The following is a 27,652-nucleotide window of genomic DNA, read 5'->3' as shown; positions in this document are numbered from 1 at the left end:
AGTTAAAATACTAGACAAAAGTAACAAATGTTTCAAGTTCTACTTAATAATTATCTGATTTTACTTTCATTCTAGGTGGTATGGCAGGACTTCAGTCAATGATGAGGCAGTTTCAACAGGGCGCTGCTGGCAATATGAAAGGCATGATGGGATTCAATAATATGTAAAGAAGATGCCTTAATATAAACTGACTCAGTTGATTACATTATTTGCTGAGACCTCAGAGTTTCCCTCCTTTTTGCAAACAGGGAAAAAAGTATTTTTCTTGCCTGTTTTGCCCTTTTTCTTTATCTTTTCACCTTTTCCTCTTCCTTTTCTTTTTCCTCCTTCCTTCTTCCCTCCTGCCCTCTCAAATAAGGGAAGAATGTATGGTTTTTGTGGAAATCATTATATTTTTGCTTTAGATTTTCTTCTGTTAGTTTTTGCCATCGTAACACTTCTTAAGTTAAACAAATCATGATGTAAAATTTTAGTACTTAAAAGTTTTTAATTGTTTCAAAGGCCAAGCATTACATTTGTAAACAGTCCTGGTCAGTAGTTACATGATGTCTCAATAAAAGTGCTGTAAAATAAACTTCAAAGTCATTATAAGTTAAGAGGTTGTTAACTTTCTTTATGGTTTCAAATTATCAGTGTATCACATTAAAGGGCAGACAGAAAAACCAATAGCACTATGTCATTTAAAACTATCCCTAGAAGCAAGTATGCCTTTAACGGGAAATACGGTAGAGTTACCTACCTATTAGGGATTTTTGTTTAATTTAGAATAACTAAGATAATGTTGCCATAGAAAATCTTAGCTCTGCCATTTAAATTGAAATTGTGAATTTGGTTACAGTTCATACAATATGTTTTGTATATAACTTGCATTTTTTACCTCATATTTTTGAAGCCTTAATGGCAATACTTGATTTTTTTTGAAAAGCCAATTTTGTTCTGTTTCTTACATACCAAAAATCTGCTTGAAGAAATTGATATGCTTTGATGATAATAGATAACATATAGATCTCCTAATGGAAAAATAATTGCAAATATTAGCCTGTTACTGTTACATATTAAAAATAATGGGAACATAACAAGGTTGATCTGGTTGTTGTTTACTTTGGATTGCTGCACAGTTCATTTAGAACAATGGCTTTTAAATAAGATATGGAATTAATTTAAAATACTAAAATAATTATGCCTATTATTGACATCGTAATGATAAAAGATGTAGTGCAGCAGTGTATTTTCGACTAGGATGAATTTGCTGATCTACAGTAAAGGATTCATTTGTAGTAAATGGAGAGAGTGAAAGAAATAGCTAGTTTTTATAGTATTTTTTATGACTCAAGTGTTTTAAGAAGGTCTCATAAATCAAAGTATCTTTAGAAAATAATTACATGAAGAATGCAACTGATTTTCTTGTTTACTTGGGCAAAGATGTTATATCCCACTAAGTTATTTTCACCAGTTAAAAACTAGAATATTCTTATAGGACATTGTATACCCTGTAAAAATGATGTATCATGTGTTCTGCAGAAATGTCATTGTAAGGTCCAGCTACAGAAATTTGACAATAGAGAAAATATTGTTCGTCAAATTAGTTTCTAATTAAAATGCATACCACCTTTTCTGGGCATGGATTTTTGTGATTTTTATCTTCAAGGCTCCACTTTTGACTTTTGACAGGGAAAGGAAGTCTCACTCATTTCCTTTTGTGGATTCAGGCATTGTTTTTTGTATCTTTGTGTCTGATGCAAATTATATTTTTCAGAAGCAAAAATAACTGTGGCAAAGGACAACTAAGGTATAGACACGTAGTTCAGCTTTCATTTCTCTTTCCTCTTCTGTAAAATAAGGGAATTAGAGATGCTGTCTAAAATTTTGATTCCATTAATTCCTCAATCTGGCATCTTTAGTTACAAAAGCCATTCTTCTGTTCTCAGTTTGTATTAAGGTACTGATTTTTGACGGCGTAAGTACTATATACCAAAGTCAAATTCTTTAATAAGTTGAACAAATTTCCTGTGTGTTTCACTATTAAAATTGGTTCTTTGGCTTTTTGTTATCTGTTATATTTCCAGCTTAGACCACTAGGTAGATCTAATATACAGCATTGGATTCTTCCTGAATTTTATATTGTTACTTAAATACGTACAAACATAAAACTAAGTATATAATTCCTTAAGCTTACAATGCATATGTAATTATAGAACAAAAAGACATAAAAAATAATTATAAAAAAACTACAATACCAAGAAAGGGCAAATTAACAATGTGATGTAACGGGTGTCCACGTTCTCCTAGGAATAAATTTGCTGGCATGTCAGATAGGTGTATGTATGTATGTATGTGTGCACAATAATTGCAATTTTATGGAGGATTTTTTTGGAAAAAAGTACTTTTCATCATGTAGTAAAAGTGATTTTAAAGTATGTTATATATACCATTACTTTATTCAAATAAATACAGGATATAGTAATGTGAGAAGTCCTAAATTTACTAGAACTGAAGTCTCATCAAGCATATTAATGTAGGTAAAATTAATATAATATTAATACCTCATGTCAGTGAATGTTGGTTTACTTTTTAGACCATTCTAAAAAGTAAGCCAAAAGTATATTATGGTTTACTTTTTAGAATGAAAGGTCTAAAAAGTAAACCTAATATAAAATAAAATTGAATTTGTTTTACAGGTAGCTCTAGTACATATAAATAGGGTTTCCAGGTGGGAATTCCCGCCCCTTCTCAGGAATTTTTTTTTTTGCTTTTCTGTTCCCGAATCCCAAGAAAAGTTGGTTGGGAAATCGGGAAAATTGGCTCCTTGAACCCAAGTGGTTGGCAGTATTGGCCGTCACTTTGTGGAAACGATTCATTGTGACGAACAGAAAACAGTTTATAACTTGGGATTCGGGAACAGGAAAGTGAAAAAAATTCCAACGTGTGGGAATTCCCACCTGGAAATCCTACATATAAACAAGTATTTCAGTAAAAAATGGAACAAAGCATTTAAATGTGAAGGAATTTCAAGTTGATGCATGTGTATTCAGAAAAGCAAGTAATTTATATTTGAATACGAAGAGCAACCAAGAGATTTGAATAAGTTCTAATAAAAACTATGTCAGTGAGAACCATGGCTAAATCAATGTAAATAGTTTTGGTCTTTCTTAAAATCTAGCCATGATTATTAATAAAGCCAAATAAGTTATATACAAAATGAGAAAGCCATCATCACAGCTCAGAGTTAGATGATTCTGTTCATTACTGGCATTTACTGGATTAGAAACTGAGTCACCTTAAAAATTCTGCTCTAAATTCCAATTACCATGTTCTGAACATTAAGCCATTGCATTACTATTGAACCTTCTTTGCTTTTGAGCCATAAATTACAGGAATTGATGAATTTATGTCAAGTGTTGGGGGATTCATTTAAATTTTACTTCTAGATCAGTCGTATAGTCTGTGGCTTGTTATTTTTGTAAAGTAGTTATTGATACATGAAATTTTGCTATCATAGTTTTTTTCCCACTTTGTCATTAGTGGTAGGTAATGATTTGTGCTCAGTGTTGAGTAGTTGCTAACCCATGACTCTAGGCCCTCTCCCTCTCCCTGGACCGCTTATCTATAATCCAGGCATATTGAATACAAGGTAATTTTCGGATACTTTTAAAGTGAAAATAGACCTTATAAACTGGTAATTATGGCACATTTCCTTTGACAGAATTAATGTAATGCCACACAAGTTGTTTGGAGTTTGGCATGTATGTGCTACTGTTTGCAATTCTCATTTTGTCTTCATTTGAAATCATCATTTGAGGAGCATATTGTATGTTTTTTAAAGTGTTCTCTCCTTAGCCTAAAACAATGCATTTCTCAGTAGCAGTTGGATGATAAGTGGAAAAACAGTCAAATTACACAACAGTACCTGCTTGTAAGTGGGATAATTCAGATGAGCCTGACACGAAGAAAATCGCCAACTTTTCACCTGAGACTCCTCTTACACTGCTGCATAAAGGCTTTTCCTTCTCATGGGAAACAGAAGGGACTAATATCCTGTGACTGTGGTCTATTTTTCTTAAGCAACATATGCCAAAGTTTTGTGAGCCTCTTTTCAGAGAAAGGTCCCATATCTTCATCAAGGGAGGAGAATGTGTAATGTATATATTTGGAGTCATGTTTGCTTGCTTTTTAAATGATTTTTAAATAGAATTAGGGAAATATGCTCCTCATTGGCTCAAAAGAGGTAAGAGTTATTACTGGACATATTGACAGGCCCATAATTTCTGACTTTGGGAAATCAATTAAGGGGTTCAGAATTTCATTTATGGCAGAAGTGGTGCAAGAAATATCTGTCTGTTTCTTGACACTCCATTTGATAGGAGATGGAGTATGAAAACCTTCAGTTAATGAGTATACCTTGATTTTTTTGCCATTTCCTTCTTGTGTTAAAAGATACATGGATGATCTTGCCCTGAGATGAAAGGCATCCTTACTTGTGGAAATCCTCCTTATATCTTTATACTTGGTTTTTAGATTATTATCAGAAGACCCCCCTAGGTACAGACTTCAGATAAAGATGCATGGTCCTCAACATTGAGAATATTGTGTTTTGGCATAGTGTATAAAGAAACTAATATTTTATGACTAATGCCATATAAAAAATTCTGGTAGTTGAATATCAATAGTATAGTCTTGTGACACACACACAAAAAAATCTGACCAAATTTCATTTAAAACAAATGTGTTCACAGAATCAAATAAAACAAGTTCACTTGGCATTTTCATTTGTTTCTTAACACCTAGGGCCTTAAGTTTACAAATGGCTATCTCGTCATAACACTTCAAAAAATATACACATTTTACTAATTTCCATCCAAATCTTTCCAAATATCACACTCACCTTTCGTCTAAGAATTTCCTGCCCTCCTAATACCCTATTTTTTGACATTTTCATTTTCAGAGTGGCTAAGAGGATAGGCTCTAGAATCAGACTGCCTGAGTTTGAATCCTTGCTCTGCTTATCAGCTTTGTCCTTGAACAAGTTACTTAACCTCTTTAAACCTTTTTTGCTTATCTGAAAATGTTGGTAATTGCAATAGTATCTCAGAACTGTGAGAAAGAGAAAATACAAGGAAAACCCTTAGTAGCACAGTACCTGGTATATTGGGCTCCATAAGTGAAGCCACTACTGTTATTTAACAATTTATGCTTAAAATCAACCTAATGTGGATTTTTAATTTTACCACCTTATTCTTGTGCATCAATGATGATGAAAATATATCCCCCTATTTGTGGAATGGGATAACCTTGAAAATATTCTCTAGTAAAATATTTATGTAGCTACTGTGTTTCCCTGAAAATAAGACCTAACCGGACCATCAGCTCTAATGCATCTTTTGGAGCAAAAGTTAACATAAGATCCGGTCTTATTTTAATATAAGACCCGGTAATATAATATAATATAATATAATATAATATAATATAATATAATATAATATAATAATATAATATAATACTGGGTCTTATATTAATTTTTGCTCCAAGAGATGCATTAGAGCTGATGGTCCGGCTAGGTCTTATTTTCGGGGAAACAGTATGTCAAAACTAGAAGAAAGTCTTGTTTTTTATTTGATGGCCATTCCTGGTTATTGAATCTTATTCAGCTTTGTTTTCCCAGCCTTTCACAGAAATTGATCCTAATTTACCTTTTTTTAGCTCTGTATGTATCATTAAATGATAAATTTAGACCACATTTATGCTTTCAAGTACATACCTGAATTTTTTTTTTTTTGTCATAGTGATATAACTTATACTACAAAGTGAAAGAAGGAAAGTTTTGGTATGTCGCTTTGTTGCCCACTTTTAGTTGACCTATGACAGTCTGGAAATGACAAAAATGTAAATGCCCAAACTAAAACCATTAGAATTGCTATGCTTTTCAGTTGCTGAGTTGTTTGTTTGTAATAGACTGCTCTTCAATTGCATATTTGTGTTAAAAATAACTTCTGAGAAAATACTTCCAGTTCATGTTGGAATGTGACTTGCATTTCAAATTTTCAGTAAACAAAGAAATGTACTTATAAACCATGAAAATTAGTTCTGCTTCAGTGAAAATTGTAATTTGATGTTTAATTGCCAATTTTCAAAATAAAATCATGCATTTATAAACATTCCACAAATTTTTAATAACAAAGATTGTTGATTACCCTCTTGCCAGTAAGAGGAAAGGGATTTTGAATACATGTAATGTAAACTATCTTGTTTATGAAGGCCAATTCATGAAGTCTTTAACAATTGGCTCTTTATTTTTGTTTTCAATTTATTGCAGTTTGTTTTGTCATTTTGGACAGACTCAACGCCTGGCTAATGCCACTAGACAGCATCAGATTATGTTACTAAAACTTGTTTACCTCAGCAACAAGCTAATTTTGTTAGCAATAGATTATGAATTTCCAACCAATGTTTAAAATGTAGATGGTTTTCAAATGATCAACTTTTATTTTTAAGGTTTTTAGTTTGTTTTTTAGAATATCAAAGTTATAGCAGGATGGAAAGTATACGGATGGAGTAAGGAAAAAGAACTTTTGCACAGGAGAGAAAGGAATATTTAAGGTTGTAGGGGTGTCCGTGTGCTGGCTGCTCGCCATGCTGAATAACATACACTAGGACATAACTTTGGGGAGCATTTCTGAATTTTGCCTGGCATGAAAATGGAATTTAAAGTATCAAATGAACCCCACCCCGCCTGCCGTGGCTGAAGTAATGTATTTTATTTTTGACATTTACAATTCGTGAAACCTTTCATACTAAAACTAAAATTAAAAAAAACATTTACTTGGTAATGCCCCAACTAGTCTAGTGCAGTAATCACTACAATCATGAACTTTTTAATTTGGTTGAACAGTGGGGAAAATGGGAAAAGTCTGGGATGCCTCCTCTAACCACCACACACGTGCCCCTAAAACATTATCAACTATCCCTCACATTGTTAAAATGGAAGCTTGCTGTTGCCCTTTGCTCTCCTTCAAGTCTCCCTTAACTTTTTCTAGCTATATTTATTTCAGACTAATGTAAGCAAAAATTCACCTTCGAGGCTCTTATTTCAAGGCTATTTGGCTAGCCTGTCATTCAGGTTAGGAATGGAATATGTAGAATGAGCCACGCATTTTCAGCAACCATATCTCAGCACAAGCCTTTGAAGACACAACCGTGCAGCTGTTCTCATTTCACAAGTGCAGTAAAAACCCATGTCTGGGGGAGAGGTTGCCCAGGATGCAGCTGGTGAGTGGCTGCGCCGACATCCACAGTTAGGCTCCAGGTACAGGTACGAGGCATGACATCACTGGTGATGCCAGGCGGCGGCCCGGCGAGGTCCCGACACGGACCGGGAGCGGTACTGCAAACGGCCCGCCCCGCCCCGTCACGCGAGAGCCGGTAGTAGTGCCTCCTAGGCTGCAGTCAGCCGAGTCCCGGGTGCCGAGCCCCGCGGGCGAGGCTCCGGTCGGCCCCGCCCCTCGGCCAGGCTCCGCCCCCAGGCCCGCCCCGCTCCTGGCGCTGTGGCCTGTCAGGGCGTGGCGCTAGACCGGCGCTGCGGGTGAGTCCCACTGGACCGCCCGCGAGCTCTGACCACAACTGGGCAGGGAGGCGGAGGATGGAAGTGGGCTTATCGGCCATTACGTTCTATCTCGCCAGCACCAGCAGCCCTGTGGCGGCGACAACGATGGACCGGGAGTCAGTGAGCCGTGCGGAAGGAGAAGCGGCCGCAGCCTCGGGAGCTGCCGCCGCCGCGGCGTTCAGGGAACCAGAGCGGCAGGTAGGTGAGGCCGCCGAAGGCGGCGGCGGCGCCGCGGCTCAGGCGGGGAGAGCCTCGCCTAGCCAGCTGCCCTTTTGGTCTGTCGGCCTTCCTCCGAGAAGGCCGCCCGCCGGAGGTGCATTTCGGGGTTTCTCCTCAGAATCCTCGCCTCGGCTCAGACACTGGCTTGGAGAAAGGGTCCCCTGACCAACCCCTCCCCTGGCAGCGCCGCAGACTCTCAGGGGCGGCCTCAGGTTTCTACGGGTGATATTCCAGCCTCGGGTCTGCGAACGAGAGAAGGCAGGCGTGTCCCCGAAAGGTGGCCTTCGTGACTGGAAGCCAGGTGACACCGGCTTCATTCACTTCTCAGTCTCTCCTGTGTGAGCGCCTGACCTGGCATCTGGCCTTTTCTTAGCTAATGGCCAAGAAGTGCTAAGTGTGTACAGGCGTTTTCACATGATCCTTATAACTTCTGCGGGAGGTGACGAAGGCGCAGAGCTGCGCTGTCCCATAGAACTATAATGCGAGCCCCACTGTACGTTCTACGTTTTCTAGTAGCCACATTAAAAAAGTAAAAAGAAATTAATTTTAATATTCTGTTTAACCCAATTTATCACAAAATGAACATGTAACATGAAGTGAAATAATTTTAGTATTGTATTTTACCCAATGTGTCAAGAACATGTCAACATGTAATTAACATGAAAGTTATCAGTGAGATATTTTACATTTTCTTCTGGGTACCAGTCTTTGAAATCCTGCATGCATTTACACCTACTGCACATCTCAGTGTGAACTGGTCACATTGCAACTGAGCGTGAGCCACATGTGGCTAGTGGTTCCTGTTTTGTACAACATGAGTTTGGAGAGTTGGGTAAGGTTTGAGGTTTGTTTTGTTTTGGATTTGGGAGTGTAAAGTAGTTGTTTAGGATCTTAGGCCAAGTAAAACTAATGAAGAAATTGCTTTAACTGAAACCAGCTCAGGTGTATACCATTTCCGCCGTAAAAACCTCAAGTTGCTCCTGTGTGGAAATCTTCCCACCCTCATTGAGAATTAAGCTTTTTCAGTAACTTCATTTTTGAGAGTTAACTTCTTGAATGTTAGTGAGACATTTCCCCCAAACTACACGTTCCCAGAGAATGGCACCGGAATATGAGTATAGCTTTTATAAGGTACAGTTTGCATTAAAAACTTTACCACATACTAGTCTTTATATGGAATTTCTTGGGGGTTTTTTTTGTGTGTTTTTTTCCTGCTTAAGACAGAGGACTGTAACGTCTAGAAGGAATTTGCTGGCAATGCTAATTGATTAGGAAGCCACTTTTTGCTTCAGTTGAGACCTATTGTAGACAGGTAGACTTGAACTGAACCTTTTAAAAAAGTCCACAGTGCTTGATGTAGACATTTCCATTTGTTACTATAATTGTTTTCATCACTACTTAAGCTTTGAATCTAATAGCAAAGTAAACATACCTGTACTGATTTACCAGATAAATATGTGAAGAGAGTGTTGTGGCTTTGTGATTTTATGTTTTTTTCATATTCTTGGTTAAAAAATAATAAATGTTGAGCAGTAAAGAAAGCTCTAGAGCAAAAAAAGTTACAAAATCGTAGGAATCCCCCCATCACCTGTTCTTCACATTCACATTCTCCAAAAGTAGCTAAGTTTCTGGTATAGCCTTTCGGGGATTTCCTATGCATATATAATCTTTCTTGTTAAACACAAATGGGTTCATACCGTACAAACTATTTTTATAACTCTCCCTTCCTGTTCTCTCTTTCACATTCCTGAAGCAGAAACACCTCTGGGAACCCCAGCTCTATGAGTAGTGGTTTTACCACAATAGGAGGGAAGAAGGCAGTGAGGTGGAGACTTGGATGGAAGGAGAGGCTGCTGTCCTGTACTCCTTGATCAGTTTGTCAAAACTGAGAAATCCCAAGTGCCACGTAAGGAAGGGAGTAAGAGATAGGAGCTTGGGTCAGTGTTTAGAATCAGGCCTCAAACCAGGCCATCCAGCAGCTTCTCTGACTAGACTTTTAACCATAATGTCGGCCTCAATATTATTAAAGGAGTTAAAATTTCACTACTACGCATTCATTTACGGTATTTATTTAGCACCTCTGCTGCCAAGTACTTACGATGTGCCAGGAGCTGTAAGTATAGGCTAAAGAATATAGCAAAGAAGGATACACACTGTGCCTACTCCTATGTTGCTAACCACCTAGTTGGGGAAAGTGACACACAATAAATCCCAAGTATAGTACATGTTTTAAAGAAGTTCTGGGTGCTCTGGGAGTATATAAAAAGAAAATTGCCATTAAAAACAGGTGCTGAGGAACAAGATAAGCAGAATTACAGACTGGTTAACCATAAAATGTAATAAAATGTTAATTGACATTGCATCTCATAATTTCCTGGTGTTAGAAAACTCTTTTCAGATTTCTGGAGTTTGTTAAAATGGAATTTGTATAATTGACAGTAAGAATTTTATTTGCAGGTTTACTGTTGATCTGTAAAATGAAACATTTGCAAAATTCAGGGAATAACTTTCATTTATAGTTGTTGGAAATTTTTTAGCAAATTACTTTCTGATTGGTTTTGCCCATCAATACCTCCCTTAACTGACTCGCCCACACCACCCCTCAAGTAGAGTTGGAATCACATATCATAGATTGTCTTTCACAGATTTTTTACTTGCCAGTCTGGTTCCTTCAGATGAGGGGTTGACAAATTATAACGTACGAGTATGGGCCTGATCCCACCAACCACCAGTTTATATAAAGTTTTATTGGAACAAAGCCATGCCCATTCATTATGTATTGTCCATGGCTGCTTTTGCAGATTTCAGTAGTGACAGACACTATCCTTGCAAAGCCTAAAATATTTGCTTTCTGGCTTTTACAGAAAAAATTTGCTCACTTCTGCTTAAGATGATAAAACGTGGGTTTTACTGTATCAAAAAATTAATATTAAAATTTTAAAAGGAAATCCTTAAATAAAAGTCCCTTTAATAAAAATCTATATGAAATGTGACGATTGGAGCAAATAAAATCCATTTTTAATTACATATCATGTATAGAGAATATTACTCAAAGTTCTGTTTATACTCAACTAACTGGTTTTGTAATGAAAAATAGGAATCGTGTTTCAGCCTCTGCTTTTGTAGATAAAAAAACCCACAAACTTTTAGAATATAGCCAAGAGTCAGAGTTAATGGAGATAGTAGCTAAGTTTATACTAGTTGTCATGACCGAGCCAGAATGTTTTGATTTATTGAAGTTGTTTAAGGAAGGTAAAGTAGTTGAGTCAATGAGAGACACCCCTTCTACTTTGTGTCTTAGAAAAGAAAAATTAAGCCAGAGAGACTGCTAGAGGTAGCAGTGAAAAGCTTCTTCTGACCTGATGGGAGTGGGATGGGGGTGGAATGGGGCATGGTGATGTGCTGTGAAAGGTCTCAGCTCTATTCACTGCTTTGGTATCAGATCCATTCAGCTAGTATGGGAACTGGAGATCTTAACTAGCTCCTCTGACTTTCCTTTGCCTATAAGGGGATCCAGAAAGTCATGATCCAAAAGGAGACATTGATGTCAGGACAACCATAAACCAAATCTTATGTCAAGGGGAAAAATGAGATTGGATAGGAATGGTTCACGGTGCCTAGGGATTAGGGATAGAAGAAGGGTGGCCTGGGTGGGCCATATATTGTCCATTTTGTTTATGGACACAGTAAATGGGCTGTAATGGAATTTAAATGTTATTAGAATTCTATAGAATACGTATTATTAGTTTTAAAATTCATAAACTTTTTACTCGTTATTAATGGCTGGGGTTTGTTTGAACCCTCAGGACAGTCTAATGAAAGTTGTGGTTTTTGTTTCTTTCAGGTTAATCCATAGATAGCCCATGCTGTCAAGATTTTTATGATCTCAGTTTGCTGTATAGCAGTTCTAGTTGCTGTCAGTAATGACCACATGTGTAATGGAACAATGCATGTGTTCTTTGGGTTGGATACACTTGATTCAAGTCCTGGGTAATGACTAAACTTAGCTTTGGGAAGTGAAGGGTGCAGAAGAACCATATCTACTTTCTAAGAAGGAACTTAGAGGATTAAGAGGAAACAATGCATAAAAATAAAGTTACTTATACTTGCATAACTAGGCAATTCTAGTTCACTATTTTTATCAGTACAATCCCATACCTGAACATGTAATTTAAAGTATTTTCCTAGTGGTTGAACAACAATCATGGATTTAAATTATGCTAAGTCATATCTACACGTGTAAGAATCTGTATAGAGGACAAAATTTTTGAACTTTGGACTATCCTAGAGAATCTCACTGACATGGATTCTAATCATGACAGTCCTATAGTCCTGCATCATTTTGCTTTGGTTTAGTTTTAAAATTGTACTAGGGATACATGAACATATTCTCATTACAAAAACAAAACAAAATAAACAACAACAAAATACCAAAATGAATAGAAAGCCCCCTTGACCACTACCTTACCTTTACCTACTTCTCTGTTTTCGTACCTAACCCCAAGGGTCCCCACTGTTGCCAGATTATTTTTCACAATTATTTGTACTGTGCCGTCTCGAAATCTTCAGGTAAGATGATTCAATGAAGGCTTCCTTAGGTGTTTAAACTTGAGACAAGATGACAGGGAAGAGAAGCTCTTCATCCTCTCCCACAGTATGCACGTGCTCTGAGTTTGGCACATGGCTATATGTATGAAGTAAAATTATTATTTACCTAGTAGTGGAATTTTAATGTATTTAGAATTCCATAGACTACATATTATAACTTTAAAATTCATAAACTCTTTTTAGTATCAGGAAAACTCTGTTGTCACCTATATGTTATTGACTAAGAAATTTGGAAGTTCAGAGAGAACACTGATGGTCTGCTTTCCAGATCTGGTTTACAAATGAGTTATTTGGCCTGCACATTGCTTTAAAATTATTTTCAATTCAATGTCTTTAGTTGGAGCATTCTCCAAAGGGACTATCCTGCCATCTTTAGCTTTACTCATTTTTGGTACCTGTTTGGCCCTAAAAGCCATTTGAATTTGGGGCTCCTGTTCTGAGAAAGGTGAGGTTCCGAATTAAACTGAACTGATTTTGTTTTGCTTGCACATAGCTAAGCTCAAATCCAAAGACTTAGGAGAGTTGCCTGATATAAACTGTTATTTTATTTTACACATCTAACATGTATATGTCTGTCTGTATGATTTTCCTTTGATATTACACATTAATCCTGCCATAATTGTGCGTTACTCTTTAAAAATGGTTGATGTCCAGTATGTCTTCACATATTATATACAGCATTGGAATTGCTATGACTTGAAGTCTGGTGCATGATTTCTTAGCTTTTAACTTAAACAAAAGTTTAATTGGTTAAGTTCTATTTTTTCACCTCAGTAGTGAGTATACAGATTTTGCTTTATTATTCATTAAACTCTTCTTAGATGCTATTGACACTCTTGTGATTGTTTTATTGTTTTAAAAATACTGTTTAAGGATTGGCTTATGTTTCTTTATTCCCTAAAGTAAAGCAACCCAGAATTTCTTTTGTCATATTAAAGAAAATTAATCTCACTTGAAATTCTCATTTTCTTAATTTCTTATTGACATTAGATGAGTAATGAAAGAGTCTTTGAAAATGTAGAACTGGGAGTCATCGGAAAAAAGAAGAAAGCCCCAAGGAGAGTCATCCACTTCGTTAGTGGTGAAACAATGGAAGAATACAGCACAGATGAAGATGAAGTTGATGGCCTGGAGAAGAAAGATGTTTTGCCTACTGTTGATCCGGTGCGTTTGATACTGGTGATCCTTTTGTCAGTGGGTTTTGTTTTGATTGATGTTTCTCCCAAAACATTGAATGGAAGGGGACTTGTGAGGTTTAAATCAACTATATTCTGATTATAAAGTTATGTATTACGATTTTGGTAGAAAATAGGATTTTTATACAATATGGGTGGAAGCATTTCCTACATTTCAGTAGACTGAAATAGTTTGTTTTTGAGTGTCAGAGTTCTTTGTCAGTGTGGATAGGTTTTTTTAAGATTTATCTTACTAGAGTGCTTGATTTCCAGTCCCTTTGAATTAAGGACTGTACTGCCATGATAGTTCCCACCCCAAACTTAAAGGAGTTGTCAGGTTTTTTGCATATTGCCTCAAGTTTTGATTAGAAGATAGATGTGTACAGTTCTTAATTTTATATGCCTCACTAGCTAAATTTAAGAATTTCTAAGTTATAAAAGATGTGACTGGGGTGGCCAGTTAGCTCAGTTGGTCGGCGTGTGGTACTCTTAACAACAAGGTTGCCCGTTCAATCCCCACATGGGCCACTGTGAGCTGCGCCCTCCACAACTGGATTAAAACAACTACGTGATGGAGCTGATGGGTCCTGGAAAAACACACTTGAATAAATAAAAGTTAAAAAAAAAATGACTATAAAATTGTAAGACTATATGTATATATTTTAAAAAGTAGTATTGCCCTTCTATGTCTTCATTTTAAGAGTTCAGTTGATCAAATATTGACTGACGTTCTAACAGGTACTGTTTTAGGCACTGGTGATACAGTAATGGGCAATGTACATTTCTCTTCTATGTTAGTGGATGGACAGGAAGTAAACAAATATATACTATAATTTTCAGACTTTTAAAAGTGCTATGAAGAAAATAAGCAAAGTAGCAAGATGGAGAATTATTTATGTTTGATTCAAAAAAACGTTATTACTTGTTTTTCATCAGATTGGGCTCTAAATAAATTTTGGTTATTAAAAAGAAATCAGATCCAGATTCTCTACTAGAGAAAGTATTCAAAGGACTGTGTAATATACTCTGAAGGCAATTTCAAATATATGCAGAATATTGCAGAGATGTTTCACACAGTGGAAGCATTGTTGGAATAAGTGTCTTTCTTTTAAATTACTTGGTAGGGATTAGTTTTTATTTGTATAAATTTGTACGTATAGGTATGTTTTTCAAAGTTATTCTCGCAAAAATTGCCCTCTGTTTACATAGCAACATAATAAAGGCATTGCATAGAAAAAAAATTGCATTCTTATTGCTTTCGTAAAGATTTCTTTTTTTTTAAGCTTTCTTGAGATACAATTCACATAGTAGTTTAGACTATCTTCTTAGCAGTTATAAGTTTTTGTATGTTACATATTCATTAATCTCAGAGTATTTCCTCTTTTCCTTTTTGATTTTTTTCTTTGATCTTTTGGTTATTTAAGAGTATGTTGTTTACTTCCCACGTGTTTGTGAGTTTCCCACATTCTTTTTTCTATTACTGATTTCTAATTTCACATGGAAAACATACTTTATATTATTTCTATCCTTTTAAATTTATAGTGGTTTATTTTATGGCCTAGCTTATGGTTTGTCTTGGAGAATGTTCTGTACATACTTGAGAAGAATGTATATTCTGTTGTTGTAGTATTCTATAGATGGCTGTTAGGTCTGCTTGATTTATAGTGTTGTTCAAGTCTTCTGTTTCTTTGATGATCTTCTGCCTAGTTGTCCTATTCATTATTGAAAATGGAGTATTGAAGCCTTGAGTTATTATTGTTGAATTATCTATTTCTCCCTTCTGTCAGTTTTTGTTCTTTGAGCCCCCTTATTGAATTTTTCATTTTAGTGATTATACTTTTCAACTCCAGAATTTCCATTTGGTTCTACTTTATAATTTATCTCCATTAATATTACCTGTTTGATGCAACATTGTTGTCATATCTTCCTTTATTTCTTTAATTATGATTTCATTAATTCTTTGAACATACTTTTGTAAAGGCTGCTTTGAAATTTTTTCTGTTAAATCCAACATCTGGTCATTCTCACAGGTAGTTTCTCTTGCCTGTTTTTTTTCTCCCCATGTATGGGTCATACTTTATATGTCTCATAATTTTTTGTTGGAAACTGGACATTTTAGATAACATTTTATAGCAACTCTGGGTACTGCCCCCGGGGTCTTGATTTTATTATTTGTTTTGTTGATTTATTTAGTGACTGCTGGGTTTGTTTAGTGAAGTTGTCTCCGCCCCACCCTCTGTTCTCTGCTACAAATTAGCTGGCCTATAGCTTAGCCTGTATCTTCATAGAATCTAAGAATTTCCTCCCAGTAATCATTCACCACAGTCTCCACTGATTTTGAGACCACCTGAGGCTTGGACTTTCCCACCTCTGCTGCAAATGAAGGCAGTACATTTGGGAAGAGATTAGGAGCTATGTTTTATGGCCTACTTTTCCCCCTGGGCAAAATCTCTAAACCAGAGCTTTGAAATTAGGGGTTAGAGACAGCGGGGCATTTCTCTCTGAGTGACTCCCCTACTTCAGGAGCTGACTACTTGGCGGGGGTGTGGTCTTCTTGGCTTGCCTCTTCCGTGTGGAACCACTGCATTATGAACTTGGGTAAGGGTGATTACTATGCCAGTACTCTCAGTGGCACCATGTCCAAGAAAGAGCCTCCATTTCATGAGTAGTAGATTATGGAAGAAGGGAATGCCCACCAGTCAACTGCATTCACCTTAGTAATAGTCAGCTTGTGGGCAGGATGAGAAATGCTGATTGGCGTTCTGTTTCTCTTGGGAAGAAAGCCCTCTGATTGGAAACTGGGGCTAGACCAATTCCTGTGTTCTTAGCTGTACCAGTCTGGAGTTGAGTGTATATTTCACTTTGCTGAGAAGGCAGTGAGGGAGAGTGGTCTTGGCTCAGTTACCATGCACTCTTGCATTTCTTACCCAGTTTTGATATATTTTCTTGAATAGACATTTCTTCATTTGTTGTATGCCCATAGGACTATTTCCAGATGCTTTAAATGTTTGTTTTTAATAATTTTCACCAGTTTCACCAGTTTTCACCAGTTTCAGTGGGTCCCCAGAATTTCTCATAGTGTTATGCTGGAAGTCCATATCCACTCTTAAAATCTTTAATTGCCTTGTATATAGTATGTTGCCATTAGAATTTATTTGAATTTCTAGGCTTAAACTAACAGGTTCCCGGGTGATAAGAAACCTGTCTAATATTTCCTTCACTAGGAGGCAACATGAGTATCAGAAACTTGGTTTTTAGTATTGACTCGATCCTGTGATAGTCACCGCTCTTTGACAAAAACTTAACTCTCATTGCACTTCCATGATTATTTAAAAAAAGGTAACATTTGCCTCGTCTATATTCAGTGTTGTTTTTGAAATTAAATGAGATAATGCATATGAAAATTCATTGAAAATGACTGAGAACTATATGCATGCAAGGTAATATTAGTTAAAGCAAATATAATAGGTAGCACAAGAAATCTTACTCAAGAGGCAATTTTAGAATTCCATTGGAATTTGAAAACCCATGACTAATTTAAAATTTTTCCCTATAGTTCTTACTAAAGATTTATTTTAGAGTTTATGAAATTAATTTGTTTGATGGCTCCATTCCTGAACTCTTTATTGTGAAGTTTTCAAGTTATGTTTTCCTTGGTGGTAGTTCATCTCTTCTAGAGTACAGTGATTTTGGGGCAAATAGGAGCTGCTATTATATATTAATGTAATACAACATAATGTAATATATAATATACTATATATATTATATACTATGTATAATGTATATAATATAATATTGCCAGTAGGAATTTTATAAACTCAACCTGAAAGCAACAGTTGACATTTTTATAAATAAAATTTTTACAAAAAACAATCTAGTACAATTCATGAAGAATTTATAATGAACAAATAGGACTATCCATGATGACTAAGTTAACTAGGATAAAACAGTAACAATTACTTAAATCTTTTGCTAAAAGAGGTACTTTTTTTGGTGTGCAAGTTTTCATTGCTGCCCGAACTGCAAATGTGTTCATCTGGTTTATTATTTATGCATGCATATATTAATATTAATCTGTCACTGTTTTTCTTTAATGCTGTAGCTTAATATAGACCTCTGATTATCAAGCAAGCTTACAGTAATTTTTTTTATTCCTAAGTAGTTTTTTGGAGGGAAATTTTAAACCTTAATAGACTGTATTATAGTTTACTTCAGCCACTGAGGATTTGCCCACTGAATCTTTTTTTGTCCAGAATTAACTTCCTTTGTGATTTCCATTTCCAAAAAGATTGTTAAAGCTTACAGCCAACCAAGACGTCCACCTGCATAACTTTATCAATTTTTTTCCTGGAAAAATAAGCACATCTTAAATGCCATTAGAAAGTTACCACTTGAATATTTAACTTTTTTAAAAAATCTTGAAAAGGCAGAATTTAATTACACATTGGATTTTACAAAGTCTACGTATAAAATGTTTTTCTCTCTTGCACTTCTCTCATAGCATCCATTGGTTTTTTAAAAAATTGTGATAGAACACTTAACATGAGAACTACCCTCTTAACCAAATTTTAAGTGTACAGTACAGTATTGTTAACTGTAGGTGCAACGTGGTACAGAAGAGCTCTAGAACTTAATCATCTTATGTAACTGAAACTTTATACCCATTGAATAATAACTCCCCGATTCCCTGCTTTCCTGAGTCCCTGGCAACTGCTATTTTACTCTCTGCTTCTGTGTGTTGGATTATTTTAGATACCTCATGTAAGTAGAATCATGCAGTATTTTACCTTCTGTGACTGGCTTTTATGACCTAGGATAATGTCCTGAAGGTTCATCCATGTTGTTGCATATGGTAGGATTCCCTTTTTAAAGGCTGAATAATATTCCATATATGTGTGTACCACGTTTTCTTTATCCATTCATTATCAGTGGACCTTTAGGTTGTTTCCACATCTTGGCTATTGTGAATAATGCTACAGTGATCATGGGAATGCAAATACTTCTTTGAGGTCTTGATTTCAATTCTTTTTGATAAATACCTGGAAGTGAGATTGTTGGATCATATGATATTTCTATTTTTAATTTTTGAGGAACCTCCATACTGTTTTCCATAATGGCTGCACCATTTTACATTCCCACCAACAGTGCACAAGGGCTCCAGTTTCTCTACATCCTCACCAACGCTTGTGACTTTTGTTTCTTGGGAAGTTATTTTGGGTAATAGCTATCCTAACAGATGTTAATAACTGAAGACAGAGCTGGCTTTACTTACTATGAAGAGCAGACATTGCATTTTCTATTTGCTTCTCATTCATCATAAATCTGATAAGACAAAGGAATTTTGAAAAGATGTCCTATATTTACATAGCAGATTTGTAAAACATACCAATTAAAAAAAAAACCCTAACATTTAAGAATAAAGATTTAAGAATACTAAATATCAAATTTAAGAATTTGATACTTGATAGAAAATAAGAAATGGAGACCTAGATTTTTTTTACACTCTTGTGGTAATTCTTTCCCTTAGATTTTTACCTTAGATGTGCCTTAAGTATAAACATATTTCCTGTAATTTATTTACCTTTTGATTTAGTTTTGATTAGGGTTCCTCAAATATGTATTTATGTGTGTATCTAAGTATATATGTTTTAAAATTTTGATTATGCACATAATTGTTACCTATATAAATGGGCTGATGCCTTTTGTTTGTAATATAGTCAGAACTCAAAATTATCTGGGCCCATTTTTCACCTGTCAAATTTTTGAAAAGGAAAAGCACAATATGCTGTGGTGAGAGTCCTAGGGAGCGGACAATCTCTTGCATTGTTGCTGAATATTGTAAATTTTCTGGTATAAAGTTTTGCAGTGTAAAGGAAGAGCTTTCCATATGATTATATTTTTGGCCTAGTTATTCTACCTTTAGGAATTTAAGCATTTGGGAAATATGCGTAATATTTCAACATAGTAAGTGGGGAAAACAGGATAAAGTACAACAGTGTTTTAAAATATGTACTCATATATGCTCCGGAAAATATACTAAGCTATGTCAATGATAATTATCTATGGGTGGTTAAAAATGTAATTATCTATGGGTGGTGACTTACATTTTCTTTATACTTTGCTCCATTTTCTAAGTGTTGTATAATAAATAAACATAACTTGTCTAAAAGTAATTCTAAAAGTAAGTTGTTTAAAAAGAAAAGTAAAATATAGCAAGTCTTAATAGTTCCTTATGAAGGAAAAGATGGATACTTCATTATTCTTGAAGAAATGGATGCTTACATTTTTGGAGATGAATAAAATGAATCAACTTGAGTTTGCACCGTAAATTGTAAATCTTGAAGACCCACGATCTCATCCCAGTTCTATTACTGGAATAATGATAGCGGTAGTACTGTTGGCAGTGTTGACAGGGTTCTAGTGTTGGCTCTGAGCCACCTGTCCTTTTGATTCAGTAAGGTCAGTGTCTAAGCAAAGAGTCTATAAATTCATTCTGTATAACTGTGTGTTATGATAGATGTTACTGAGGAATCCTTATCCAGTTCCTCAGCTCTGGAGCAAGTTTGACTCTTTGGTAGTCGCAGTCTGGATGTTAGCAATTCTCTCTAGAAACAACCCCAGGAAAATTGATCCATTGAGAAATACATGCTTTCCTTCAAAAGCATGCTTAGTCTTTTTTAATATTTAGTCCTATTCTATACTTTTTGTACTTTCTTGGCCCTATCATTTACCATGTGTTATAGAAATTGGTTCCATTCCCTGCATTTCTGCACTGTTCATTTGCTGTAAAGACCATAAGGTAAACACTAAGGTCAAAGTATCTTAAACAGGGCCCCTAAAATAACCCTTATCCCCACATAAGAGAGTCCTCCTGCTCTAAATATAGAAGGTACAGTAGATTTGATCAGGGAGTCAGAAATATATAGTATTGTCTTAGTTGAATGTATTTGCTTAGACATTCATTTTTGTGTAAATAGGAACTAAGGAGCTACCTTACTTGTGTGTCTTCTCAGGAATACCATCACAGAAATTGGCATACCTCCTTTTCATGGAAAGACTGTTATATGTTCCTGGCTCTCTGCTTTAGCCCATCTTGCCTGCCCACTCTTACAAATATATTCTCTCTATATATATATCTCTCTCTCTCTACACACACACACGCACGCACGCACATATGTATATATATACACACACATATATATATGTTGTATCATATATGATACAACTTTAATTTTTAAATTAGCTTGAATTAAAAAGAAGTTGATAAGACAGACAGTAGTCACTCAAAATGACTTTGAAAACCCTCAGGTAAAAATATCTCCCTCTCTTAACCAGGAAGAAAAGGAAGTAACATTAAAACTGACAACCTGATCAGCTTTAGATATCAGAAAGGGAAGATACTTCCATCTCACCAACAGGACAGAAAGAGTTTCTTCCAGTGTCTACAGTTTTCATTCTGACAGATATTCTTGTGTTTGCTTTTTTAATACTCTTATAATCATTAACATATTTCAGCTAAGATGATGGACAAATTTATCTTTTTCTCCCTTCCTTGGGACCATTAAAATAATGATTAATGTATTTGATTGATTGCAGGCCCTGTACTATGTTTTCTTTTTAAATGAAAATAGTGGTACAATGAAGCATGTGGCAGGCTTCACAAAAGTATTCTATGGCCTTAACACGTTGCGTACAGATCACAAGAATCTTCACGAGGGATTTAAACCCCGCCATACGCAACGTGTTAACAGTACCAAGATCACCGATGGAGGTGTGTAACATAGAGTGCATTCTGCCAGGTCCTGGCCTACCCAACATACGCTGAGCTTGTCTTGGATTATATGGTCTAATCCCTTTTTAATCCTTAAAGAAACAAAAAACTCAACTTGCCACTTATTGGTTCCTTTTTTTCCCACCATTAAAGTTCATTTGGTATGCCCTTATCCTGCTTAATTTCGCTGAACCTTAATTCCTCATTATACCATAAGGGTTTTGTTCTGTGTAATTTCTTAAGGTCTCTTTCCATTGACTGCACACTTCCTCTGATGTGCTTATGAACAGTGAAGACAAAAAAGCAGCATGACAGGAGAAAGGAAGGCTCTGAATATTCCACTCTTAAGTAATTAAGACTATGACTTACCCCCTCCACTTCAGTGGCTTCTGCTTGTTTTGGTTACTGCACAGGCTTAAGGTGGTGGTAGTTATAGTGGGGAATGTAAAATGTTTTTGTGGAATCCTGACTATCAAACTTACAAACTTTTTATTGGATTATAGTCTGTTTGTAGCACTGTCTATAGCATATTTTACGTGCCTACCAAGTATTGACTACTTCATTCTGGCCTAAATATATACAATGAGTTTATGTATGAATGTTGCTAACTTGACTTCTTGTTGCAGACAAAACTTACCTGGGGCCCCTACTTATGGTTTTACATGCTTCGTGCTGCCACATCAACCCTCTCAGGTATTACTTTTCTGTTTGAATACTGTATAGCTACTATAATATGCTCCAGGAGCTTTGCCAAATGGGGTGTTTCAGTAATGAAGGAGAAACAATAAGGAGTTAATCACTCTTGCTAGCTTGTATTAAAAGGTATTAATCTAACTGGTACTTACTTAACCTTAAAATATTCTTCACCTTCTGGTGTGTGTGTGTAAAGAATTGAAAATGGCTATATTAATTTAAATACAATTTTCATATTCTTGAACATTTTCTGTTATCAACTGTTTTGTAATTTTATCACTTGTTTCTCTACTGATACTGTTCTCATTCTGTTTGCTTATTCTAAAGCCTGTAATTATAGTTCATTTTTATTTCTTTAATATTTCATTTCTTAAGTTATAACTTAAGATATAACTAAGTCATATGAAGGAAATAAACTATCAATTTATGAGTTAATCATTCTAATTTTAAATATAGGTTTTAAATCATAAAACTTTCCTCTGCCTCCAATTTTAACTCCCTCATAGCTCCTGTCACTTACTGTTTTTTAAGATCTAATTTTGAATAGTAATTCATTGAACATACATTTATTGAGCACTCAGTATATGCTAGACAGTTTGGTGTCATGAAAGAACATAAGCTTTACATTCAGACTTGGATTGAATTTTGGATCTGCTTTGTCAGCCTGGCCAGTTCTTCACCTCTCTGAGTCTAACTTTTCACAGTGCGTGGCATGAGGCAGGCACTCGGTGAGTGTTACAGTACAAGCCATTCCTCTCGTCCAGCCCAGTGGTATCCCAGCCCTCTAAGAGTACACATTTTTATTTTTAAAGACATATAAAACAAATAACAAATAATTATAATACCTGGTGGTTAGATATTATTGGGGGTGTTATCAGGAGCCCATAAGGAGCCAAAAGTGCTTCTTGGGGGAAATCAGGGTGTTATATACAGAGAGATGTACTCAATGTTCATCTCTCTCTGAGGGCAGGGACTACAACTTTTGTATTTCTCCAGTGTCTTGCACATAGAAAGTGCTCAAGAAATCTTTATGGAATTGTGTAAGCCATTTAACTTTTGTATCTTTAGTGTGTGACTTTCTTGGAGAGAAGATTGCATCCGTTTTGGGCATCAGCACCCCAAAATACCAGTATGCCATTGATGAGTATTACCGGATGAAGAAGGAGGTATGTCTGCTTGTTACATTTTCTTGATTCAGTTTGGTTTGCTGTGGACTTGATGGGTTGTATAATGAACACATGTATCTTCTAGGTGCCCAAAAGATAGCTCCCTTAACCTAGGTATTTCATTCCAGAGGCATTCATTTCTTTATCAAATTGACATACATTTTAGAATTTTTCAATACTGAAATTTCTCTAGGATCTATGTGTAAAATAAGCTAGATTTCATTGTGCTAGGTGTTATGGGGGGTGCCTTATATATGTCATTTTATTAATCTGCACACACCTCTATCTGGATTTTTATTCCAATTTTAAGATGAGGAAACAAGACCCAGTCTCTGTACTTAGGACACATGGACTAGTTGTAGAAGTGGAGTGGGTATGACGCATAGAAAATTACAAATACTAGAAGTGTGTAAGTGCCAGTTGTTAAGGCACAAAGATGTGAGGCAATTCTGTCTGTAGTGAGGTCTTAGGGTGGGAGTGAAATGAGTTTGGCCTTGAACATAGAGAACTTTTAGCACTTAAGAGTATGGGCCCTAGAACCAAAGTGTCTGAATTTAAATTCTGGCTCTGCCACTTGTAACTTTATAACCTTGGGCAAGATACTTACCTCTATAAGCCTGTTTTCTCATCTTTATAAAAAGGAAAATTGCAGCATCCATGCTCAGGGTCGCTCTAAGGATTAAATGAGTTAATATGTAAAATAGAAGAGCACCTGGTTATATATATATTGATGAACATAAAATAAATATTAGCATCTTTTATTATTCTCCTTCAAGCAAAAGAGGAGAGCAATTCAGGTAAGGCTAGAATGTAGAGGCATGAAGATACATTGTGTGTTTAAGGGAATGGCAGGAATACAACTATATTGTCACTGGAGCATAGAGTACAACAGGAGAGTGGCTGGAGATGAATCTAGAAAGGTCAGCTAACTTTATGTGGTTTCAAAAATGTTTGACAAATGAAGTGTTTTTAACTGGACCAGCCTTGTTTAGAGCCTCATTACCCTATCGTGACTGACTATAATAGCCCCCTAAATGGTCTTTCTCATTCACTCTCAAGCAAGCTCTAGGTTAATCTTCCTATTATACTTACTCTGTACTGTCTACACATACTGCAGGGACCAATACAAATGCCACCTCCTCCGCTAATTTAGTAGTTCTGGAACTCGAATTTATTTTCTTTCTAAATCTCTATAGTCCTTATTCCTTTCTGTCTTAATGCTATTTTTACATCTTTCTTTACAGAGACTGCCTTATCTGTATACCAGGTGCTTACGGGAACACTAACCATGCTATATCCTTGTGAATAGAACACCTGTTCCACTGAATAGGCTGACACCCTATAATTGAAGTGATACTGTATTAGCTACTTTTTTATTTTGATTTGAATTAATCTGAAAAGATATAGCCCCTGTCAGAGTTAATTCAGGTATCATTTAAGCTAAGCAGTGCTGTACCATGTTTTTTTTTTAAAATAATATCACTTTTCTTAAAATGTCATACAATAGTTTTCATTTCAATTTGGGAACAGGGGAAAGGGAAGTATGTCTTATCTTAATTAGACCAAACTGAATTGGACATGAAAAAAAACAAAACAAAATAACACAGGCAGCTGAAAGTGGGGAAACAAATACTATTCCTTTTGGATATTTACATTTCAACTATTCTTGATATTTCCTTTTTTTAGGAAGAAGAAGAAGAAGAAGAAAACAGGATGTCTGAAGAAGCAGAAAGACAATACCAACAGAATAAGCTGCAGGCAGAATCTATTGTTCAGACAGATCAACCAGACACAGTGGTATCGAGTTCATTTGTGAATCTCAATTTTGAAATGGAGGGAGATTGTGAAGTAATTATGGAAGGCAAACAAAATCCAGTCTCTGTCCCACCATAGAATGGAATAACTATCAAACATCAAACTCTAAGGTGGTTTTTACACGAGAAACTTCCACATTCTCTGTTCAGTGGGACTTAATAACAGTTATTTATATTTTAAATTATCTGAAAAGGGAAAAATGTTTCTTTATTCTTAGGCTCTGTGTAGCAAAAGTCAGATCTGAAATTTGGGTATTTGTACTATGCTTTTACGGTGCGTCAAATTAGTATTTGGGTTTTAAAATGATCTTTAAAAAAAGTTAAGGACATTTTAAAGCCCTAATTGCAAATTAAGAAGTTAAATGATCAAGCTTGTCTGTAAGAAAAAAATATTTAAGTTGCTGATTAAAGCTAATTGGAACTGGTATTCCAAATCTCAGATTAAAATGAGGATTTTTTTCCCCCTAGATTTTCTCATGTTACATCTTACATTTATATATCTAACCATTAATTTCATACTAAGGATGGTTCATTGAGTGTGTTAATAAAAAGAGCAAGATAAAAGCACTTTGAATTTCCTTTCCTTGAGAATAACTTTATTTTATGTAAAGGTGATTGAGTTTATAACACCAAATATAAAATGGGTTTCCATTTTTAATGCATTTTTTAATACTTAATCTTGTATTCTTTCTCAGTAGTTATTCAAATTAAGTAACTAGCTTTGAACATAATGTTAAAAATACTAGTTATTGAATGAATTTATTAATGTATTTGGATTCAAGTGGTAATAATACCTAGTGATTGTCCACATGGCATCCTGATTATGTCACTCGTTCAGCCCTGAGTGCCTCCTGTGGGCCAAGTAGTTGTAGAGAGTGGGGTAGGGTTGGGGACTGATGAAGACTTAACCCTTCAGGGGCTCACTGTTAAATACTCTACAAGGTGCAATGGTAACGTCATAAAGATACTTGTCCTTCACCACTTCAAAGTAACAGCAGTGGACAGTTTACTTGACCCAGGTTGGTCATCTCTTTACCCACTGTTATTAGCCATCCTTACAAGAGTATAGTATGAAACTAATTTTGAATATTATAATATTCTTAAATATGTGTTCAGAATCTTGTGAGGTATCTGTATGACTAAATGTGAGTAATAAAAATGTGTGGCATATTTCAAGATAATGCTGTTCTTAAAAGCCTGTTCACAAATTTAAAGAGCTTTTAGAGATTGTTAATAGCCTTCTAAATAGCATTATGTTTTCAATCTTAAATGTATTACATAAAGTAGAAACTCACAACATAGATACAGTGGGCCTATTATGGAATTCTGTTATCAATGAACATGAACATACAGCCACTATGTTCAGTTCTTCAACTGAAATGTGAAGGATTTATGAAAGGTATTTATTAGGAATCTTTGGTTACATAGATTCATGGTGTGGTGGTTCATGGCATGGTAATCTTTTTAGTTATGGGTGAAAACTTTATATAATTTAGTGCTTAAAGGATTAATCATCAGGTTATGTAATTGTCACCAAAAATTAGTTTACCAATAGCTCTAAAATATGCTAACTTTGATGTCTTCCCTCTAATTTTTTAACTTCATTTGAGATAGTACCTCCAACTCAGATATTTAGTTATCCAGTGAAGGCATGCATATCTAAAGGTGATCTGAATCTTCTCCCCCTAGAGGTGCTAGATAAAACTAGAAACTTTTCTGATTGTAGTAGAAGGAAGATGATTTATGAAGGTTTTATGTTTCTTGAACTTTACTTTCTCTGCTTGTCCCACAGTGGCCAGTTTGTAATGTTTACATAGTGATTTACTGTGCCTTAAAATTTTTATATTTTTATTTATGCAAACTATAAAATTTCCCATAAATGCATTAAATGGTTTTGTCTTATTTTTAAGCCTCTTTCAGTTTTTCTTCTTTCAACCCTTTTAATATCTACTGTTCCCTCTGGATCACAGTTTATGATATTCTGTCCTCTTCTTTCATCTCATAAAAACTAAACATGACAGTATAATTGAGAACCTTTACAATAAAATAAATTCTCTAACAAAAATCCTTAACAAAATGTAGTTAAGTTGTATAAAATGTAACCCTGGTATTGGTTAATAAAGCTAGACAAATTTTTTGTACTAATTTTAATTCAAATATTAACTTGAATACTTTGTATTGAAACATCCTATTAAAAGAAATGTTTAATTCAACACTTCTAACCCAAAAATGAAACAGCTTTACCCTAATGAATGGGGAAGTTTGTAATCTTTGATATACATAATACTTTAGTAGACGACTCAATGTTAAATGATATTATAATTTAAACTATCCTTCAAATATTGAAATCCTTTTTTTCTTCTTTTTTATAAATTTTATTGGGGAATACTGAGGGACAGTGTTTCTCCAGGGCCCATCAGCTCCAAGTTGTCCTTCAATCTAGTGGAGGGTGCAGCTCAGCTTCAAGTCCAGCCGTTTTCAATCGTTAGTTGCAGGGGGCGCAGCCCACCATCCCATGGAGGGAACTGAACCGGCAACCTTGTTGAGAACTCACGCTCTAACCGAGCCATCCGGTTGCCCCTCCAGAAGCTCAGCGGCAGCTTGTCTTC

At 35.4% G+C, this 27,652-nt stretch overlaps 2 protein-coding genes across 3 annotated transcripts in view; both read left to right on the top strand.

The window, feature by feature from the left end:
* Positions 1-1,613, top strand: part of SRP54 (signal recognition particle 54) — a 44,750-nt gene extending 43,137 nt beyond the window's left edge. For both annotated transcript variants that reach the window (XM_019750441.3, XM_074328140.2), the window contains one exon: positions 76-1,613. In XM_019750441.3, coding sequence (XP_019606000.1) covers positions 76-167 — 92 coding nt within the window. In that variant the 3' untranslated portion in view covers positions 168-1,613. The remainder of the gene's footprint in view (positions 1-75) is intronic.
* Positions 1,614-7,534: 5,921 nt separating this feature from the next.
* On the top strand, positions 7,535-26,952 carry FAM177A1 (family with sequence similarity 177 member A1). Its single transcript, XM_019750460.3, has 5 exons — positions 7,535-7,795; positions 13,415-13,588; positions 21,997-22,063; positions 23,132-23,229; positions 24,916-26,952. The coding sequence occupies exons 1-5, from the start codon at positions 7,634-7,636 to the stop codon at positions 25,120-25,122; spliced, it is 708 nt and encodes a 235-aa protein (XP_019606019.2). The 5' UTR covers positions 7,535-7,633; the 3' UTR covers positions 25,123-26,952.
* The last annotated feature ends 700 nt before the right edge of the window (positions 26,953-27,652 follow it).

Source organism: Rhinolophus sinicus, chromosome 3 (assembly GCF_057876585.1).
Source record: "Rhinolophus sinicus isolate RSI-liver-muscle chromosome 3, RSI-T2T, whole genome shotgun sequence".
NCBI classification, from domain to species: Eukaryota; Metazoa; Chordata; class Mammalia; order Chiroptera; family Rhinolophidae; genus Rhinolophus; species Rhinolophus sinicus.
This window is presented reverse-complemented; position numbering and strand designations above follow the sequence as displayed.

Coding starts and splice junctions, on each gene's coding strand:
- FAM177A1 (XM_019750460.3), top strand. CDS start 7,634: ATGGAAGTGGGCTTATCGGCCATTACGTTCTATCTCGCCAGCACCAGC. Junction 22,064..23,131: donor TGCCACATCAACCCTCTCAG/GTATTACTTTTC, acceptor TTGTATCTTTAG/TGTGTGACTTTCTTGGAGAG. Junction 23,230..24,915: donor ATTACCGGATGAAGAAGGAG/GTATGTCTGCTT, acceptor TCCTTTTTTTAG/GAAGAAGAAGAAGAAGAAGA.